The sequence below is a fragment of the Hetaerina americana genome, unplaced genomic scaffold (assembly GCF_022747635.1).
Source record: "Hetaerina americana unplaced genomic scaffold, ioHetAmer1.1.p SCAF_1, whole genome shotgun sequence".
Lineage (NCBI taxonomy): Eukaryota > Metazoa > Arthropoda > Insecta > Odonata > Calopterygidae > Hetaerina > Hetaerina americana.
In genome coordinates, this window is record NW_027286069.1 from 1,487,501 (window position 1) to 1,511,062 (window position 23,562).

General features: G+C 36.1%; 2 protein-coding genes across 2 annotated transcripts in view; one reads left to right on the forward strand and one right to left on the reverse strand.

Annotated features, from left to right (window-relative positions):
• Positions 1-1,918, forward strand: part of LOC139698160 (coiled-coil domain-containing protein 124-like) — a 6,846-nt gene extending 4,928 nt beyond the window's left edge. The window contains exon 4 of the mRNA XM_071597118.1: positions 1,416-1,918. Within this exon, the coding sequence (XP_071453219.1) occupies positions 1,416-1,614 (199 nt within the window). The 3' untranslated portion in view covers positions 1,615-1,918. The remainder of the gene's footprint in view (positions 1-1,415) is intronic.
• Positions 1,919-8,918: 7,000 nt separating this feature from the next.
• On the reverse strand, positions 8,919-23,217 carry LOC139698276 (uncharacterized). The gene is made up of 6 exons (XM_071597194.1): positions 23,098-23,217; positions 21,731-23,014; positions 21,389-21,633; positions 19,393-19,560; positions 13,309-13,516; positions 8,919-11,033 (listed from the first exon to the last, which is right to left on the reverse strand). The coding sequence occupies exons 2-6, from the start codon at positions 22,985-22,987 to the stop codon at positions 10,917-10,919; spliced, it is 1,995 nt and encodes a 664-aa protein (XP_071453295.1). The 5' UTR covers positions 22,988-23,014; positions 23,098-23,217; the 3' UTR covers positions 8,919-10,916.
• Between the last annotated feature and the right edge of the window lie 345 nt (positions 23,218-23,562).

Sequence of the window (23,562 nt, forward strand, 5' to 3'; positions counted from 1 at the left end):
TCCATGGGAAGGGACACCACCATTTCTAAGAATATAAATGTCATTAGTAGTGCAGTACTTCCAATAATATGTAAGATTTTTCCAAAGCCAGATGTAATTTTAAAGTTATTTTTTTCAGATACACCTTGAGTTTCACTTCGATAATTGTTTGTCTTCCCATCTTAAATTGGAAATTATGGAGCCAAATAAGCTGTAATTTTTGCAGCTGGTTTAGCATCATTTCACTTAGGTTGTAGTAGTAGATTTAGGGGAGGCAACCGACAGCTGAGGCCATTTGTGTATTTCTGAGGTCATTAGGGATATATGGGAAAGGAGGGAGGGTGGAAAGAAACCAGATGTCGGCATCAGCCTACTCTTAACGAAAAGAGCCAAGGGATTCGCAGTTAAATGTCCCATCCGATGGACAGCGTTCTCGCTTAAAGTCCCCTCAAAGCACCCCAAGTAGGGATTGCGATATCACTGGGAAAGATACACCATCTCCAGGATTCGAATCTCTGAAACTCGGGGTGGAAAGCCAATATGCTAACCACCGCAACATTCCGATCCTCCTGTTGGTTTAGGGTTTGATAAATCCATGAATTACCTCTCCATTCTTGATTTATAGGTAATCAAAATTAAATGGGTACCATCTGTTGCCCTTTATTTCTGATCTACCTTGTTGACTCACGTAGGTTGTGTGGGGTGGGGTCACTGAAGTTTGATTCTCAATAGGCCCTGAAATCACATTTTTTAAAGTTGCATAGACTAAAGAAATAAATCTCAACATGGTTTTTTAAAAATCTCATCTTAACTTCTCAATACTATGTAAGAGAATGTTTAAAAGGGGATTTTGTAAAAGTGTAAAACAAAATAAAGCATTTATATATAGAAAGCTTCCTAAAATTATCAGGCATAATAAAGTTATTGATTAATGATCACTGGTTTGAAAGATATTAATAAATATATTGTTATTGCTGTGGCCGTATTTCATTTCAATAATTACTCTTCCAATAGAGGCAAAGATAATAAATGTATATTTAATACTCATGATCCAATGGAATCAATCAAGGACTCCCATCTATCACTTGGATTCCACTTTGATATGAACCACTCACAACTAATAGAATATAATATTTTAGTGCTGGCATTTAAGATACTTAAATGCCTCAACCCCTCACATCAAAATAATCAGATATGAAGTACCCTATGTATAGATATATGCCTTAAATGTTATGAAGACAACATGATTTAACTGGGTAGTAGTGAATTCATTTCTGACACAATTTATGATTTAGTGTATCAGTGGTTACAATAAGAATTCCAGTCAATATCCTTACCAAAGTAAAATTTAACAATGTGGTGTATGCAAAGTCAGAATAATGCTCTTTTTGTATTTACTTCATGGGTTCATGAAAACTTGCATTTTGTCCTCGCAGCATAAAAGAACCAGAGATTGATCGACATCCTGAAAAACGAATGAAAGCTGCATATTCAGCATTTGAAGAAGCCAACTTGCCACGTTTGAAGGCAGAATACTCCAATATGAGACTCTCTCAAATTAAACAGATTCTTAGGAAGGAATGGATGAAATCACCCCAGAATCCAATGAATCAACTTCATCAAAAGGCTTCATGATTGTTTAAATTCATCGGGTATATAAAGTGAAATTTTATATTTACCCTGTCATCATTGTCAAAATTCTACAGTAAAAAGCTTTACTTGTGAATTAGGTCTTTGATAAACCTCATAGGAATTGAGAAAAGGACTCATCACCCCTTCTTTTGTTATTGTTCATAATGCTAACCAGACTTTCAAAATGCTGCTAGTATTAATTGAAGTGTTCATTGTTTTTGTTCGGAGGTATTCCTATCATTTAAATGTTTTGCTGTAATACAGTGACTGATGTCTTTTTTTTTGAATAAAATGCTTTATGTTAACCAAAATTGACATTTTTTTACTTTGTAATGTTGCGTATATTGAGGACAATGTTAACGGTAGTCCATCTGCACTCCTGAGTAAACATTTTTAAATACCTTGACTGAATCCCAAGGTTACTGGTTCAGATAAACTAGAGTTGATTGTCTTTTACTTTGCCTCACCTTAACAATCAGTATCCCAAAGATTTTTTTATCTCTAAACACTCCAATAGATTTGCATCTTTGGTAGCAGGAAGTAGTACTAAAAAAGTTCACTTCATTCATTCTCCCATGATTGTGAATTTGTAATCGATGAAATCATCGCAGCTGTTATATATGAGAAAAAGTTCTACTTGTATTTCATTCTTCTATCATTAGTGATTGTTGGTGTATTAACAATCTCAATTCCATTTGCCCATGGTTTGGATATATTTTGAAAAAATGAGAAGTTGAAAATAATGTCAGAATGAGAAGCTTAGCAAGTTGAGCATATGAGTGGTCCCTTACACTCCCTTTTTTGTCGATTTGATTAGTGCTTCTATGTTCCATTGCCTAATTTGTCTTCCCTATTATATCTTTTGGAATCGGACACTACTACACTTCATAATTACAAAATTGTGATCTGAGTTAGCATTTAATCCCAAGAAACTGTGCAAATTGATCACGCTGTTCCTAAATCAGTGCTTAACCATAATATTGTCCAACTGATACCTTTTTGAGTCACCTGGCATTTTTCATGTGTACATACGAATTTTGTGATATCTAAACAAAGTGATGGTGATGATTAGCCCTTGTCTCTAGCTTTGTTCCTGCAATCATTCCTTGTTCCTTAACCATAGCCCTCTACCTCTCTACCCTCTTTTCCTTTGCCTACCATTGCATTCTTGTCTCCCATCACTATCAAATATTTTCTGCCAGGAGCACGAGCAATTATGTTTGCTAACTAATCGTAAACCCCATCAACTTCCTCCTTATGATAGCCTGGTGGCTTGCATACCTGAACAATGACCAAATTCGTCAGTTCTGCTTTCACTTCTACTAGTAATATTTTACCGGTTCCTTGCTCAATGTTATCAATGCCTCTTCATACCTTATTACTCAATATTATTGCAATCCTTCACTGGCTCTCATTCCCTCCACTGTATATTGCGCTATTTCGGGTGTACAAGTATAAAATGCAGATTTCAGACAAAAGATGGTGCACCAATACAGTTGGAGGTTTTGAAGATTGGACACTTGCCATCAAAAAGTGTCAGGTGCGCACGAGTGATAAATTGAAAGTTTTTGCATAGTGTTGCATTGCTGTGTTCAATAGGTCAAAATTTAAACCAAACAAAGAGCATTTGCGGACAATATTTTGTTTTCATTTCAAGAAAACTGCTGCTGAATCATAGAAATTACCATGATAAGTTTATAGTGGACATGCTCCTTCATAAGATACGTGTAAACAATGGTTTCAGCATTTCAAAAATGGTGACTTCGATGTTGCAGACAAGAAACACGGGAAACCACCAAAGAGGTTAAAAGATGTCAAATTGCAAGCATTGTTGGATGAAGATGTTTCACAAAAACAACTCGCCAAGCAATTGGGCATATGTCAACAAACAAGCAATTCCAATCACCAGCAAGGGATGGGAAAGATGCAGAAGACTGGCAGATAAGTGCCAAATGAGGTGAATAACAGGCAGATGGAGAAGTGCAAAAACACACGTGAAATGTTGCTTGCACAATACTAAAGGAAGTCATTTTTGCATTGTATCATTACTGGGGATGAAAAGTGGATTACTTAAGAGAATCCCATGAGCAAAAAATTATGGGTAGACCAGGCGCACCATCCACATGGATTGTAAGACCGAATTGCTTGAGCAGAATGACAATGCGCTGTGTTTGGTGGGACCAGGAGGGTGTGGTCTATTATGAGCCATTAAAACCTGGTGAAACAGGTAATACTGAATGCTACCAACAACATTTGTTCGATTTGAACTTCTGGCTTGAAAAAAGACCAGAATACCAAAACAGGCAACACAAGGTCATTTTTCTTCATGACAATCTGTCACGTACGGCAAAACTGGTTCACATCATTGGATGCACTCTGCTGGGACATTCTACCCTATGTTACTAACCAGACTTGACTCCCGATTACCACTTGTTTGCATTCATGGGTCACGTACTTGCTGAGCAGAGCTTTGGTTCGTACAAAGATGTAAATAAATGACTCATTACATGGGCTGCGGTAAAAGGGAAAGAATTTTACTGGCGTGGTATCATTGATTTTCCTGACAAATGTCTAACAAGCAATGGAGCATACTTTGAAAAAAGCTCTTTTTATCATTCTTCCAATTATTCTTGGAAAAAAATCTGCATCTTATACTTATGCCCCTGGTGACAATCACTCCGGTAATCCCTGCTATTCTTCCATCTCACCTCACACAGACCTAATGTATCTATACTTCCACTCTCCATCTCTCACTGTACATGTTCTAATTTTCATGCCCTCAATTTATTTTTATTTATTCAGTATAAGTCCGAAAACAGCACATTTTGGCCTTTACATCGAACTATTAACAACGATAACAATGGTCACATTTACAAACACCCAAGCCCTAGATGGAGCGAAACTCACCCAGGCGGGAATCGAACCCGCGACCCTTGGAATGGCAGACGAGGACGTTACCCCGCCGCCACCGGGGTCGGCAACATCAACCTACGTGACATTCCAAGTCCTTATTCTAACTAATTCGGCCTTCTTCTACGCTGTTACTGTCGCTTTCACTTTGCAAGGCTTTTAAGAAATGATGGCCAAGGAAGCCTTGCCTCCCTTGCTTTGAGGATGACACACAGCAGATTCCTATAATCGTCAGAATTAATTTTCTCTATCCTGCCTATCATAAAAATCTTGGGATGATTGAGATGGTTTCCTGTTGCCTTGCTCTAAGTGTTTTCAATTGACACCATCATGCAATGACCACCCCACTGGGGTCAGACACCTTTGTTACTACCTCACTAAGGAACAGATGCTGTGCAGACTACCTTTTGTCTGGCTCTTACCCTTCAACCTATCAGGCAGGAGCAATTATCATTGCTCCTGCCAGCATAGCTCTAGGGGTCATCAGAATGCCTAAGCCCTTTCACCAGATCAAGGTTTTGGTCCATAAGGTGGGTTGCCAGGCACTAGCCTTTCACATGAAGAAACTTAATTACACTGAGAAACTATTTCTTCTCCGTACTGGGAGTTGCTTCAATCTATGGCTTCCTGAAACAAAATAAATCAATAGAAATAGCTGTAATTTACAAAATTATGTACAATAGGATCAATTAGTATGCAGAATAAATTTGTTTCAGAGCATTGCAGAGTGAATTGGAAATTCAGTATGACAGATATGGGATGAGAATCAATATTAATAAAACAAAGGTTATGCAATTTTCTGGAAAAAAAAGGATAAGCTAAACATTTAAATAGGAGGGCAAAAACTAGAGCAGGTAGAACAGTGTATGTATCTCGGAAGTGTTTTGGACCCACACGGTCAAAGTAGTAGGGACATAAGGAGAATTGCGTTAGGAAAAGAGGCGTTCCCAAGGAGGGAGTTGATGACAGGGACGTTGAGTAAGGAGATTAAGAAAAGACTTGTAAAAACTTTGATATGGAGCGTAGCTACGTATGGTGCGGAAACTTGGTCATTGAAGCAGGAGGATAGACGTAGACTGGAGGCTTTTGAAATGTGGGTGTGGAGAAGAATGGAGAAGGTGAAATGGACAGAGAGGAAAACAAATGAGGAAGTACTTGGTATGGTGGGTGAAGAGAGGGGTTTGTTGGGAGGAATCCTATGGAGGCAGGAAAAATGGATGAAGGGCGTATTGACCAGCAGTGGGATGTGGACTGTAAATGAGGGGAGAATGTTAGGCAAACGAGGAAAGGGAAGGAACAGGATAGGGATGTTGGACGGGATGAAGGGAGGAAGAAAGTACTCAGAGCTGAAGAGGGACCTAATGTAGAGGAGGATGTTGTGTTTTGCTAGGGGTCACATATTATTTAATTAGTAATTATGTCCATCCAAAAACCTACCTTAACTGGTAGATTACCTTATAATAATAATATCTTGTTTATTTCTTAGTAAAAAAAACTTTACACTACCTCACCGTAAATGGCCAAATACACGATTGTTCTTTTGTCTTTATGGGTGTAGATGGAAGGAGGGAATTGTAGGACTGTTGCAATTTTTGAGGAATTTACTGTGATTTGCTGCATATTGGGGAAGTTTAGGGGAGGAGGTGATAGGGAGGAGGGGTCACAATATGCTCAGTGGTTATTCTTCCTAAAATTAAGAGCGTATGCCATTGGTCAATGTTGAGGCTACCATTTGTGCCAAATTACTGAGATCGCCCCTGATGTTAAGAATGAAAATTGTTTGATATCAGATTCCCAGGTATTTGTGAATATGTTAGGGTACCATAAATTTAGAGAGATTCAAATTGCCATGCATAGGTTTAGTTGAACGTTGTAATTGAGCATTGACATCTTACATTCAATCGCATGCTTGCTTGTTAAATGATCAAGGGTTGCTGAGGATTATTTTTACATCACCTTACCATGATGCGACTTTAGGGGTTGTCTTTCTTCTCAGAATGCAAAATGGACTGAAGAAAAAAACAACTGTTCATAGGTCCATTAATAACACGCTGCAATATTCTGGCATGTCCAGCCGCCAAAAAATGACTGACACACAATTATGATTACTGCATGCATTCCAATGAAAATAATTCTAACTCTGTTTACTCCAACAAAAAGTAATAATTGAAAATTTACATTATGATAAAAGATTCAAAAATACAAAACCCGAGTAGAATACTGAATATAAGTGATACTGTGTAGATTTTGTTGAGGGCATGAATCCTTTCTTCTCATGATGGGCTTTGAGGGTTTATGTGTACGCAGGTATTTGTTAATATAATTTTTAATTCCATTTTTACATTCCATGATTTAATTGTTGAGATTGTTTAACAGACTTAATATTCATATATTGAGGTATTTTATTGCATTCACAGTCTACACAGATATATAAGTAGTTATACATAATTGACATAAACAACAATTGTAATAATTTTATCTTATCAGCATAAATTTGGTCCTCCAATTCACAGATTCAAAAAAGCTTCAAAATAGTTCAGTCATTCGTTTAGCTCAAGTTATAACAATGATGAATGATAGAGATACATTCATCTGCGAAAATGCATGGAAGACATGGAAAATGGTCAATGTATACACACAACACACAACTAACAGCGACAATAGTCAATCGATGAAACATTACAAAAATAGATGCAAATATTTTTATTAAAAATATGCAATGATGCATTGCATGTGCAAATCTCACCAAAGAGAATCTGTTTCAGAAATAAACAAGTTTGTACACTCTTAATATGAGAAGGCTGTAAGGTAACAAAGGTCAAGAAACAAAATAAATTATTCAATGAAAAAAGTATGCCTCTTCCCATGAGCAAGACTATCAAAATAATAGCCTTGCTTGTTCTGGAATGAAAACTATTAACAAATTTAATGTCATGGTCACAACAATAACAATTCAAAAATCAGAAAAAATACATTTTGTTAAGTATATTATCAGTCCCGGGGCAGAGTCTCTCTCTTATCATTTTTTTCAGATTCAAGATACCCTTGAAGAATACTTTATTAGTATGACAATGGATAAATTTTCATGCAGCTGCTTATTTCACATCTGACCTTAAATTTATCTAATTTTTAAATAAGAAAATTTGGAGAGCACCAATATCATGGAAGGAGTCAAAAATGAAATGTGGGAACATTCAAATTTGAATATCTGGCTTGTAAAGCAATTGTGAAATTCAATTGGAAATACCATCCCATTCAGTTGCACTTGGCTATGATTAACAACATACTGACGCTGACAGAGAATACACAAAATGTCACTCAGGTATACGCTGGCATATTACATATATATTTATTACATATATATGTAAATACTTTGAGACACTCTTAACTAGAATATCAAAAGACCTTATTAACTGTAAATTTTATGATGAAGTTGTCTGAAGATAAGTGAGACAATTAAAACTAAAATGATGCCATGGAAGAACTGTAAAAGGAAATTACAACACAACTCGTATCCAAAACTCAGGAGTTATATTACCTATGTCATTTTATGTTAGATAGAAACACTGTACCATGAGTTATGGAGAACGTGACAGTAAATTATCGCCAGAAAATTCTATATTTTAATTAATCATTCAGTGGTAAACAAACGATGTGCGCAATGCAGTATTTCACAGAAAATATATGTATTTTGTTTCAAGCCTGTACTATTTTTCACCCTTAAGATGAATGCTAGACTCAAAATTGAACTTTTTATAACCAAATACAAACAAAACTTAGTTATAATGTTTCATACTGGCCTAAGTCTTGTATTTCTTGTTATATAATATTTTTTATAAATTCTGATTACAATAATAAATGTGATAAACAATATGCGAATGTAACAATATCTACAGGGTAATCCAAATATTTACTAATCTAAGTCAATCTGACTCTCTTACAATGACCCCAAGATGTCTGGTTAATTAACGTTGTTTACAATCATAATTTTGAGGCTAATAATTATATTTTGTCACTAATAAGGAATGTATGGCATGCCCTACAGCCAAATTCTCTTTGATCATATTCAGAACTTTCTCAAATATGTAAAACATGAAAAGAAAATTCTGAAGCCTTCCCGTAGGTGTATTTTTTTTGCTAACTGCTGATACCTACTAAGACTCAGAAAGTATGCATTAATTTAGAATATTATAGTTCAATAGTTTCAGCCTCAACTTTGTGGAAGTTCATTTTAATAAATGAAAAAGAAACACTTTGTTCCAATCCACCACTTTATTACAGGTACGACTAGTTTCGACGCTACGGCGTCATCCTCAGGTACCTGAGGATGACGCCGTAGCGTCGAAACTAGTCGTACCTGTAATAAAGTGGTGGATTGGAACAAAGTGTTTCTTTTTCATTTATTAGAATATTATAGTTTGGAAAATTCCTGCGATTCCGTAAGGTAAAATATTATTTAATATTTGGTCCTAAAATAGACAACATTACAGAACACCATAAATGCAAATGATCTACTATTACATATTTCAATACCAAACACCCGTTCTCCGAAAGGAACTCTAATCTAAGAGCACTGAGTAGGCCAACGAGGAAAGGTGCACCAGGAAGGCAAATGAGGGCAGCATATTGTGAAGGTGAAGTTTACATCAATTCATTTATATCCATTAACTTTAATACGTAACAAAATAAAAATATTAATTTATGGAACTGCAATCATCATCACTTATTACTGTTATTAATATTATCATTCCCACTTAAGTGTGAATATCAGACAGAAAATGCACACGTAAGGAAGAGCACATGGTGGAATGAATGGTGAGTTTTTATGTGAAAACTATTAGAAAATAGACGAGGTTAGCTGCTGGTGGAATGCTGAGCCAAAAAATAAAAATTGAAATTTAGACAAAATAGGTGATTAAAAATTCATTTAAATATTTATGTAGGCATAATCCTTAGATGGAGAGATGATCGCCATCTTCGACAAACTTATTTAAGTGAGTTAATTACAAAGAACTCTCATTATGAATCACTTTGAAAACTTTTAATAGATGTACCTTTTTAACTGGGACTTTTAATTAAGAGTTGAAGAGCTCGCACAATAACTTGCGGGGTGATGGCCCCATAAGGTAACAAGAGGAGCTGTTTGATGCCTATCTCATAGAATAAAAGAGAATATTTGAATCTGAAATGAATCTGATTAACATGTCCTCCTCAGTTCAATAGGTTCTTGATTGTGGAATGGGGGCGACCAACTAAGTGCTCTGGAGAGAGAGAGACAACTTGGCCAACTCTGTTTTACAGGAATAACTCATTCACCAAATTCATTTATACTAAGTGAACATACAATGCAAAGTCTGGCTTGCATGACTGATTGAACAAAATGAGCCTGTGAAAAATAAAAATAAAAAGATTGTGAAAGTCAAGTCAAAATTAATGAGACATATGCTATTTTCTGCATCTGTTAATGAAGAAAGAATCTTGGCTTCCTCAGTGACTAATTGCTGTACACTCGTTATGAGAAATTATCAAGTGAAGGACATCAGTAGCCATCCAGATTAAAAACTAAAGCAAATGTTTCCAAACCATGCCTTCAAAGCTTATGAAACAATAAGGCCATGAGTTTAATTTTCATCCAAGGAACAGATGTTGCGGTGTCCTCACATGGATTTACCTTACTTGATTTTACAGTGGAATATGATCTTACCCATCAAAGAACCACAAGAACATATTTACAAGCAAGAGCTAACACTGTTTATAAAATAATTTTAATGAAACCTCACTAAATAAAAAACATAACTCCATTAAGTCTGACACCAGCACAATAAATAGATCACATACAACAAAATGAACAAATAATAGGATATATGAATTAAAGTTAAGATATGGCCCAGATCAATCACATTAGACATAGAGAGCACAAATTTCATGAGTACTGCATTATGAAATTTATCAGGCACTTCAGAATAATGCGGATGTAGAGGTCCAACCAATATTTCTTAAGCAACAAGGTGAACATTCCCTTACAAATTGAATGACATACAAATCATTCAAACAATATTAACAACAGCTCAAATTTGCCCATGCAAACATAGTCAAGTTGTCATAATAAATCCCACAAAATGGTATATGCATTTATAAATAGCACGAAACAACATAAATATCAAGAGAAGAGATACTTTTATACCTCTGTAACAGAATATACAATGCTAAATATCAGCACTATACTTTTTATACCAAAAACAACATTCACAATAAAAGGATACAATCGTAAAACTTTTAAACAAAATGATTTGTGCTCTAAACACATGCATTTTTACATTAAAAAGGAATTCGAGGATATAAAAATTATTACGTGATGCTTCTCCCCTGTTATTGACTTTACCAGGCACTTGTGGCTATGAATTCCACCATGTGATGAAACAATGGATCATATGGCACAACTGCTCAGGAGTGTCTAGCATTTGCATGTGGCCAGCATTTGGTAATACTTCCAAGAAGGAACGTGGGATCGTCTGGAAGAACAAAACATGAAGGCACAAATAATAATATGTACAGAGCAATGAAGCTAGAGAATTGTTTATTAGTCAATAGATTCTGAATCAATGGATCCAGATTCATCTGGATGAAATGAATGAAAGAGGACACTTGGCTTTTTTTTCACATAAAATATTTTCAATACAGCATAACATCTTCAGGTAAATAGCAATCACTGGACAACACGTATGTTATGTGGAAAAGCCAAGTGCCTCCTTTCATCATGAAGGATTTCTGCCATGTTGTACCTGAAACTGATTTATTTACTTAGATGCATTACCCAATTTTGATTCCTCTTTTGTTATCATTCATCTTAGTGTTTTTGTCATCCATTGGTAACTTACACATAAACAGTCAGTACCAAGTCTTTCACTTTCATGATGATATATGGCAGCTTCATTGCACATAAATTACATTAAGGGGCATGGCAAGCATTTAAAAATTTGAAATTATTTTATACTTTGCTAGCAGGCGGTAGTGCCATCACCATTTATGGGAGTGGGTACTTCCATATTTTCCGGAAGAAATGTATTTCATTTGATTCAAAGTATGTATCAAAATTACAGACATTAACTTATTATATGAGACTGATATTCATTTAAGTTCTCACTCAATGTGTTTGTGCACAGAAATTAGAATACATATTGATTTTAAATGTTTCTTCATGAAAGGTGATTAATGTACTTCAGCATTAATACAAATATACTCCATATTCATGAATGCATAGTTAAAGCGGATTGCCCAATAATATAACTGACTGATAAAGTTTAACAAAGATATGATAGCACTATTTATTCTATGAATTGAAGGATCAATATTTAAACCTTCCACAATTTACAGTCACTACACAAGGAGAGGGAACCAGTAACACACCAAAACATATTTCGCAATATATTTCAACAAATGTAGGTTAACAAAAATTGTGAGGAAAATTATAGAAAAATGATTAAAAAAGAACAAATGAGCCAGTGATAAAATTCTTAGTTAGAAGTTACGCAGTTATGCCAGCTGGTTCCTTTTCCAGCATTATCCGCATAACATAACCATTTGAGAATCTCATTACACATTTCAGGTTACTTCATCTTCAAGCAATATTGAAATGAAAGAGTTTCTAATTTTGTCAGTGACAAATGTTAATTATCAAACTATGCTTGTTTATTTTATTTACTAAGTTGTGAAGACTGTGTACTAAGACAATCAGATTTCTTGAAAAAAAATTCATAAAGGTACTTTGCTATATTTGAAAAAGAAAAGGCCATCAAAATTTCAAACTGTCAAAAGGATTTAAATGAAGAAAGGAATCAAGGAAGAAATAAAACAAGGTTTGCAAAAAGCATTGATTCAAATTTCACAATTTGGAAGAAAAGCACCTGGAATACAACAGCACCAGCATTAGCTATACAGATGTAATAATACTACTTGAGCAACCAACACATAAGTCATCATCATCATGTAAGTTAACTATTGAATCCTAAACATACATGTAAGCTGGAGTTGTCAATACCTGGTATTTTTGTATGCCATTGGCTTTGGTTGCTATTGATTTAATAACAATGGTTGTTTCTATTTTGTTGCTATTTATTAGTTCCTGAGGGAAACTTGTTATACAGAAATGCATCAGAGAGGATTGCAAAACGTTTGGTGAAAAAAACAGGAATATTATTTACCTGAACCTGTAATGCAGTGGAATTTCTGTTGGGTAGAAAGTGACATAATCTGTTCATCACCAAATTCAACTCTTATTTGTTAAGTAAGCAGGCAAATTTAATTTTGCATAATTAAAATCTAGTCACAGAAACATTGAAGCAATATGAAAATAGCTATGTAAATAAATGATGAAAACTAGTGATGTTATACCTGTGGTTCTCCAGAAGTGAGTGGTTTAACAGAAAGTCAGAGATGGAGCAATTTGTAGTCTTTAAAATAAAATATTCTTACTTTGATTTAACAATTCATAAAACATCTTAAACACAATTAGCACCATTACCATGTCCTATATAAATACAATTTTTTTCCAAAGAAGAGTGTATTATACATTTTAATAAATATTCCATGTTACTTCATTGGGTTCCATGACCGATGCCATAAAAGGTTTATACTTATTTTAAGGAGAGATAACTGTATAGTTGTGATCATTGCAATGGAAGTAGAGTAATTAATAATATAAGTTCCATCTTGCTACATTCATCGTGCAGGAAGTAATAAATATTATTATTTAACATGCAAGGAAAAATACAACATCAGTTTCCTCACCCTCTCCATTTCACATTCTTCAACCAGTGAGATGTACGGATCTTTGAGACCATGAACTAACAGTGTTGGAACTAGAATTCTCCGATGAAATGCTGAGTCACCATCAGCCCAGTCTTGACCCCTCTCCACATGATTCATCACATATGGTGGAAGTTCATAGGCACAGAAGGATGGCAAATGTTTTCCACGGGGAGCATAAAATACATCTCTGAAAAGGTAAGAGCACAGTTCAAGATATACACCATATTTTATGGAATACGAACAGGCAAAACTATGCAAACATGTTTTACAACATCCTATTTCTGAAGATGAATTACTAGGGAATTAATGAGCACACGGCCTTGGCAACATAATATGATAATTTCTTTGATTCTTTTCTTCTATCAAACAATTCCAGAACAAACTGTAGAACTAAGGAAAAAAATCATGCCTGATCATGGTAGAATATGCTTTGCTGAATACTATTTCTGAAGATGAATTATGGGCCAAAAATAGATAGGAAATCTCTATAATGTATTTCAAGCCCTAGAAAATGAAAACTAACTTCAATCATAGCAAGTTCAGAGTTAATCGAGTCGTAATTGATGCTATGTGGGTCCTTCAATAAGTCCTTAGAAAATCCAAGAGATGGTACTCATATCATTGAAAAGGATTGCTTTTAGTAAGCCTTATCTCTCACTTGACTACTGTCAAAGTTTCAGTTATATCCATCAAGTGGTTTCAATTTCATAGTCGATTGAGGCAATAACATTTTGATTTATTAGAAAATTTGAAAACAAATGAGTTGATTGGGGTGATTAAACACTTCTATTTAAAAGGCTCAACATTGAAAGAAATCAAAGCCAAGTTGGATGAAATTCATGGCACATCTACTCGTGTTTGCAACTGTTTACAATTGGGCAAATGAGTTTAAAAGTGGCCGTGCATTCACAAATGATGGACATTGCTCAGGACATCCAGGGGAAGTGATTGACTTTGATATGATTTTGAGGGATTGACAAATCAAAGTTCCTGAAATAGTTGAGGGTAAAGGCATATCACAAGGTACTTTGTTTAAGTTTTGCAAGAAAAGTTGGGCGTGTAAAAATCTCAGCAAGATGTGTGCTGCCTTTTATCTTGGTGGAGAATAAACATAATTTTGGGGTCAATTCGGAGGCTTGTGTGGAACTTTTCTGTTGCAATTCTGATGAGTTTCTGCATCGATGCACAACTGCGGACAGAACGTGGAAACACCCACTCCAAAGACAAAGGAACAGTCAAAACAGTAGGTTTCTAGAGTCAATCCGGCTCTGTAGAAGATGAAGATACTGAAATTGGCCAACAAGGTGAAGGCCACGGTTTTTTCAGCCGCCTGTGGAATTATCTACATCAATTGCTTCCAAAAAAAATAAATAATAATTGGAGAGTATTATGATTGCTATTGCACCAGTTGTGCATAGAAATCAAGAGAAATGTCCTCAATTGGCAAAGAAAAAAATCCTTTTCCATCAAGACAATGTATGGCTGCAAGCCTGCACAGTTTGAAGGCAAAAATTATGGATGAATACAAATCATTACAACATTTACTGTTTTCACCAGATTTGACCCCCAGTGATTTTTTGAATTTTCAATCTTGAAAAAATGGCTTGGTTGAAAACAATTCATGCTGACAGAAGAAGTCATCACCAACACAGATGCCTATTTTGAGGAACTCCCAAAATCTTCCATTTTGGAGCAGGAGATAATGTTGAAAATAAATCTACCCATGATCATTTGTTTTTCTATTTTTTCCTAAGGACTAATTGAATGATCCAAGTAACTCCAAACTACCAGAATTGACAAATTGACTAAATATGGTTGAGATACAACATGGAAATATGTTGGCCACCCCCATATGTCAACAACATGAACACTCAAAAATCACTCTACACAGGTTTTCAGTATTTCCAAGAAAAAGTCCAACAAAATTTAAATTACCTAATACTTGAAGCAAGATACCAGCCATTTTTAGTAAAATTGAAATTTCAAGGACAGTAATTACAGTAATTCCAGGCTTAAACATATCTTAATTCTTACGCCTTCAGGTTGATAACTGGTTTTCGATGGTTACACCTACAGACACACTATAAGCGTGTTCCAATTCTCTTTTAAAGCATGTCCAAGTACTTTGTTGGTTCTCTAATTGTCATATCAATGAACATTGAAGTTCAAGACATTATCCTGAAGTAAGCACATATCCTCATTTTATTTGCATCAAGCATTTCATCTCATAGGCAAAAGTGGTTGATTGGAGCACTAAAATTTTCAGTGAGGATGCAAAAGCAAAATGGCAATAATGTGCATTTCTGGTGGGGAATATTGAAATGTACCCCATGTATCTTCCGATGAAGTTCAATTTCTAAACCCACCATATATGGTTAGGTAATCAGCTGGTACATGAGAAACTATTAGTATTACTTATCCTAAACATGATACAACCGCGATATGATTTAAAACTATCAAATGTTCTGAGAAAATGATGAAAATAAAAAGGCATAAGGGTTTTTGGGAACATAAAATTATATCTATCTACCAATATGGATCATCCCTCACCAATACTGCCAAGGCAATACCACCGAGAGAGCGGTATGACCCTGTGATGCTAAGTGACACATGTTTAACCTTAGAAATTTTCATTATTCCAACAACCAAAATCAAAACATAAAAAAATGTATTACCAGAAGAGAGTTTTTAAGGAGCAAAAAATAACATGGCTCATTAACAAGAGAAAAGAAAAATTAGACTAAACACAGTATGTAGTCAGAAACAAACTAGTGGATAATAATGAAAATAAAAAATAACCAAATAAAGCCCATGAAAGAAATATTATTATTAATGGTAGACTACTGTTTAAGGCGGGTTTTGGATGGACACAGACTGATCATCACTTCATTTCTTAGCTTCGTCTAACAACACGCAACTTAAAACCCCACACTACATTAAACTGTTCTACAATTCCGAATAGTTTCCATCTCATCATGTATATATATATATATATATATATATATATATATAGTTGGGGAAATATTATATATATATATATAATATATATATATGTATATATATATATATATATATATACTACCTTGATCAAAAAGTTCCCGGAATAACCACCGTGTGGCGCTCCCATCGTTCCGATTTGAGTTCTGTTTTTTTGTTAAATTGGTACATCTGTTGTTGATATTCCCTTTAAATCTTAGTGTCATAACTTGACATTTGCAAAAGTTACGTAGCCAAGAGTACATCTATCTCTGTGTGTGTTGGCGATTTTTTACAATTTCAGAAATGGATTTAAATTTGCAACAACGAACTTGTATTAAATTTTGCGTAAAAAACGGATTTAGTGGCGCACGGACGTTGGAAATGTTGGAAAAGTGTTTCGGCAACGATTCTCTAAAAAAAAACGGTCGTTTACCAGTGGCACGAGCGGTTCAGAAGTGGTCGTGAGTCAATCGAAGATGATGAACGCAGTGGCAGACCATCGACATCGAAAGTCGGTGAAAAAATTGATAAAGTAAAAGAAATGTTGGTCAATAACCGCAAATTAACCATCAGAGAAATAGCGGAGGACTTGAACATTGCCTATGGATCCGCCCAAGACATTGTGGTTAATGATTTGGGTTTCCGTCGTGTAGCAGCAAAGTTGGTGCCGAAAGACCTCAATTTCATGCAAAAAAGAGACCGTGTTGACGTCGCAAAAGACATGATTTGCGAGGCTGAATCCGATCCCACATTCAACAAAAGGATCATTACTGGAGACGAGACGTGGGTTTATGAGTACGACAGGCAATCCAGACATCAGGCAAGTGAATGGCGTTCACCAAATGAGCCGAGACCAAAAAAACCACGTCGTTTTCAGTCAAAAAAGAAGGCAATGCTGACGGTTTTCATGGATTACAACGGTGTAGTGCATCATGAATTTTTGCCAGAAGGCCAGACAGTAAACAAAGAGTATTATTTGGGCGTTATGAGATGTTTGCGTGAAGCAATTCGCCGAAAGAGACCAGTAATGTGGGCAGAAAACTCGTGGATTTTGCACCATGATAACGCACCGTCGCACAGTGCTATCATTATTCGTAATTTTTTGACGAAAAATGCAACAAATACCATCCAACAGCCACCGAATTCACCTGATTTGGCTCCCTGTGACTTCTTTCTGTTCAATCGAGTTAAAAAACCATTACGGGGAACGCGTTTTAGCAGCCGAGAGGAAGTAATGGAAAAATCGCAGGAAGCACTGATGGACATACCGAAAACCGACCGTAACTTTTGCAAATGTCAAGTTATGACACTAAGATTTAAAGGGAATATCAACAACAGATGTACCAATTTAACAAAAAAAACAGAACTCAAATCGGAACGATGGGAGCGCCACACGGTGGTTATTCCGGGAACTTTTTGATCAAGGTAGTATATGTATATATATATATATATACACATATGTATATATATATATATATATATATATATATATATATATATATATATACACTGGTCAGTCATTACTTCTATATCTTCAGAGGAAGACGGATCGTTTCCGTCGAAATATCAAGAAAATACGTGTGAGTGTTCTTTTTTTGTGTTTCTATATTGTGTGTTACTGTGTATTGTACTATTCGGCACTTCCGTGTTACGTCTACGAAAGCATATATATATATATATATATATATATATATATATATATATATATATATATATATATATATATATATATATATATATATATATATATATATATATATATATATATATATATATATATATACATATATATATATATATATACATATATATATATACATATACATATATATTTATATTTAATATTTCCCCAACTTGCAACGGCCCCCGATGTAAAACCTGTCCTCTTATTATGCGGGGATCGGGATGGTGTGGGGGCTAACGTACTGGCTTCCCACCCTGAGGGCGCGTGTTCAAATCCCGGCGGTGTTGAATATTTTTCAGAGGTATCTCGATCCCTACTTGAGGTGCTTTGTGGAGGGCACTTTGAGTGAGTACGCCGTCCGTCGGATGGGACGTTAAACTGCGGACCCCTTGGCGCCTTTCATAAAGTGTAGGCTAATGCCGACGCCGGGTTTCTCTCCACCCTTCATCCTTTCCTGTCCATTCCCTATGGCGCAAATGACCTTAGCTGTCGGTCGCCTCCCCTCAAAACTACTACTCTTATTATGCCTACTCCCCTCTCCCTACATCCCCTCATTGCCCCCTCACCTCGTTCCCACGCTAATTGCCTCTCAAAAAATATTATTTATCTTTTATCATGCAAACATTGCACTTCCTTTTACATAGGCGAATGCATTACCCCCTTATCCATCTGAATGAATAATCACCGGTACTCCTGCAATTCTGCCTCACTCTCTTCTCTTCCTATCCCTTCACACGCCAATTCCCACAACCTTTCATTTGACCAGTGTTTTGCTCTCAGCATCCTAGAATCCCTACCTGATTCAGCCACCAATATAGAGGTGAGAACTCGTGAATCCGCCTACATATTAGCTTTCCGTTCTTTCAAAATTCCCACCCTTAACCGCCATATTTAATTTCCCTCCCAGCATTCCCTCCACACCTCCCCTCCTCGCCCATACCTTTTCCCCTCTCCACAGCAACAGCATATTTTCAGTCTCTCTTGAAGAAGGCCTCTGAGAGGGCCGAAAGCTCGAACAATTTACCGTGTGAGTGTCCTTTTAAATGTTGCTATTCTATTCTATTTGTGTTATTTATGCTAACAATTTAGATACAGTAAATTCCTGGAAAACCAAGAAACTTCCCACTCAAAAAAATTCATGTTAAAGCATTTTGTGAACAAATGAAATCATTGGCCAAATTAAAATAATGTCTTTTGTGCATAAACTAAGCCAATTCTAATGAGAGAAGGCTAATATTAAGGGAAATTAAGGTCCAAATCAGCAAAAGGAACCTGATTATATGAAATAATTTCATTTCCTGTTTCTTTAGTTGGCAGTTGAAATTTTCTAAAATATTTCATACCATAATGTGTGCATGATGCAATACCCTTCAAATTAGTGGCTGATTATTCATAATTACCTTTTAAAGCCACACATTAAAAATGGTTTCATGAGAGATACAGCACATGGATGCAGGGAAAACAAAGTCTGCTTTGGAACAAGAGGAGATGGACCACCACTGCTGAGGAGGACCAACTGAGAAATTTGCTGAGGACGATATCTAGCCAACGCAGCAGCAAAGCATGACCTGTGGAATGAAAAAACATAATTCACACACTGAAAGCAATAATATGTTCATCAATAAATATTCCATTAAAGGTCATAGCAATATACTACACGTGCATTAGCCAAGAACTGTGCAAATAAAGGTTTGATTCACATCACAATCAAAGATACATTAAAACAGTGTTCACTCCAATATAAGTACTCTTACCAGCATAATGATTAGGAGCTCTTTTACCCTAATAAAATGCTAATCATTAATTTAATGAACGAATTCTTTTGGGGACAGATAAGGAGCCTTTGTGAGCGAGTGTAACAACAATAGACTGATAAAACTAATCAGTTATGGTATTAAATGGTTACAGAGGCTTATAGAGAGCTGATCACTAGACTATACCTGAGCATAGGATCTCAGAAAATCAACTTACAATTACAAAAGGGCATGGTAACATGGATGGGATATATGCACGCTGCAATGAGCCTCAAGGGCAAGCTGCACCGACAGTTTAAGAGCCATTACACTGTCCATTGACCTGGAAGGGCATATAATGAAATCCTGAGGAACCTTACCTTGGAATCCCTGAAGAAAAAGTTAGTGCTGCCAAGAAGGTACCTCAGAGTCTTACTACGATGCACTAAACAATAGTATAGGTAGCAGTGCATACACACAAATGCAAAAGTTAAATTTGGCAAAAGAAAGTTCAAACACCTCAATAGAATGACTAAGTAGACAGAATCAAGGATGCGAAGATAACATCTTACCAACAAACAAAGCCATTAGGGCAATTTTCAAAAGAAGTCTGGAGTGTAGCTGACAGGAAGATGCCTAATAAAAGACTAAGGTACACACACAAACAGATAATGCGACCATATATGACGTTTGGATTGGAGTGCTGGGCATCCAAGAAGAAATTAAGAGCGAATGTTACATACTTCAGGAATGGCAGTAGACAACTGGTGAGGCCACAAAATAGGATACAAACAAATGGTTCGAGAGAGGCAGAGTGATCTGTACCATGAAGAAGATGCTTAGAGAGGCTGACACTGACACGAGCAGTAGTTTTTATGGGAGGCAACCGACAGTCAAGGTCATTTGCGCCATTAGGGATGGATGGGAAAGGAAGGGTGGAGAGAACCCTGGCATCAGCATTAGCCAATTCTTGTCGAAAGGCTCCAAGGGGTCCACAGTTTAACGTCCCATCTGACGGACGTCGTACTCACTCAAAGCACTCTCCACAAAGCACCTAAAGTAGGGATTGGGATACTGCTGAAAAATATTTGTTGTCTCCAGGATTTGAACCCAGACCCTCTTGGTGGGAAGTCTGTAAGTTAGCCATCGCAGCATCCCGATCCCCATAATGACATGAGAAGATGACATAAGACACTGCAGCTCGCTAGAGAAGATGCCCAACACTAGGGAATTTGAAAAAAATCACTGTCATGCTAGTAACTCTGAATAGGCAAGAAAAGAAAAACGTTTGGGGAAAAGACATTTATCTGCATGGTTGATCTCGGATTAAATGCACAATTATGGCTTCAAGCAAGGAGTGAGAGACAAGGCCATGCACCTCCCTGGATTTTCAGCCTTTTCACTATCATTCTCTCATTTATATTTCACTTAAAGTCAATTAGCCATTTAAAATTACCAAGAATATTTACTGGAAAAAGGTAAAATGGGAAAGAAAACTAATGATTAATGAGTAATCTTCACTTGATCTTTCACTATCCCACCTCCAGCTATAAATCAGCCTGTGCCCAAAAATGTTAAATTGTTCATTTGATTATGAATAATTTGTGTACATAAAACAATTCATAAGCGTATCATATGTTATAATGCATCTTAATTTACTTACCCATACGAATGACCAATAGCTACACACTTTTGATCATCAGAAACAAACTTGTCAAAAATTTGTAAGATATCCTGCAGAAGTCTATCAAAAGTGTAAGCAGCACGATCATCTGGAGCAGAACTATAACCATGGCCAAGCATGTCTGGGGCTAAAACTTCATAGCCAGCAGCAGAAAAGTATTCCAGTATTACTGACCAAACATCAGCTGAACTTCCAACTCCATGCAAAAACAATAATAAAGGTTTCTGTGAAAAGAAAACATTTTTTATGTAAAGTTCCTCATTAAAAATACTTATAGCATAACATAATTGACATAAAAGAGTGGAATAAATGAATGTCTACCTGAGTATTCTTGGTATGCGCACAACTATCATGATTAACCTGATCAATGTCACCATGAACTTGATGATTTTTGGGGATATGCACATTCAAGTGACTAGTGTCTTTATTTAATTCACATATGTGACCACCTGGTAGCACCGATTCGCTACCACTATCTTCTTTTGAAACGGATATTTTCTCAGTTTCTACTTGGACTTTTGGTTTCTCGTCAAATTCATGGGAGGGGTCTGTTCCTTCAACAATCAAAACTTTCCTCGAGTTCATAGAAATTCTATTCACGCCCGAGTCGGAATCTATCAACCTTTCTTTAAAAGTATTTGAAGCCTCAAATTTGTATTGGACTGGTTGACTGTCTTCAGAGATGGCATCCAATACCTTAAGGTAGTCATTATAGCTACTATTTACGATTTCGTCGGGTTCACTCGGCGACCCCGAGAAGGAAAGATTGACAAAGCCACTGTTACATGATCCAAAGGGCGTACCACTAATTCTGTTATCACTGTTCAGACAAGACTGCTCCAAAACGGTGACACCTGTGAAATCTTTGCCAGAGCCGAAGCGGGTGTTCACTATTTCCGCACTTTGGCTTGGTTTGTAATTAATCACTCTATTACCGGAATGTCGCGAATTATTGTAGATGTCAACTTTGGTCACAATCCCCGGTGCTCTGTCTCTCAATAAAGAGATATTACCTAATGGTAATTCTTTTAGAAAGTCTCGCAAAACTGTGTCAACTATTGCCTGGGATAATCTCTCAGCATAAGAGTCTAGTACTTTAAGAAAACTATTAATGACGATATGAGAAGCTCCACCAACATAGGCTGTCATTTGATTACTTTCATTGGTAGTGTAACCAGGTTCGATATTTCCATTGATTCCCGCAAAGTTATCGTCTCTAAAAGGTCGTGGATTGCGGTTACAGTCATCGCACAATCTGTAAGGTCTGTTAGATCGAGTAAACCAATATTCTTCCGAAGAAATATCCAAAGACATAGAGGTTTCTTTGTCTTCATTGCTTTTCTCACGAACTTTAGCTGAGAAAGTTTTAAGGGGACGACTAACAGACTTCGGCGATATGTGAATAACGCGAACTATACGTTTTGAACCAAGATCAATGAAATCAAGGCTATGGTTACTCCCAATGTCTGGATGAACTTGACATCTTTGGCTTGTACATGAAATACACAATCTGCGCCCAAGTGAAGTAATAGAATTCTGAAGTTGCTCGAAGTGTGACCGAATGGTTGGAAAATTCATGATGCTTCATTCTGGATATTTGGGCTTCTGAAAAAGTAGTTCGTAATGGTTAAGCGATTTGATTTTAGGACTCTGAATGGTAAACGTTTAAACAACTTCAAGCCACTTACCTGACCAACACATTTCCCGTCATAAAATTTTATAGCATGCCTTGTTTTCGTGATGGTTTCACATTTGGATTTTGGTGATGACTTCTAATTGATGTGGAAATTTTCTATGAATTATGTTTACTAACGATATTCAAACTTTCTTTGCAAATCGTGAACTGTTATGAATGCAACGGTAGTACCAACAAGTACAGGTAAAAACAAAGAAATTCAAGTATATTTATTTTATACGGAAAGCATAACGTAGAACATTTCCATCGTATATTTCGGGACATTTAATATTATAGAATCTGTGACATGTTGACGTATCTCGGAGGTAATAAAGGTAGAAGCGAAGCAACAGGTGCTAGTCATTAAATGAACTATGCCACCGCTACAACCCAAAAGACGTTCGTGCTGATTAGAAGAGCGAATTCAAAAATTTTTACAAACAATATAAATGCGATAGCATCAAATAACCATAGTATG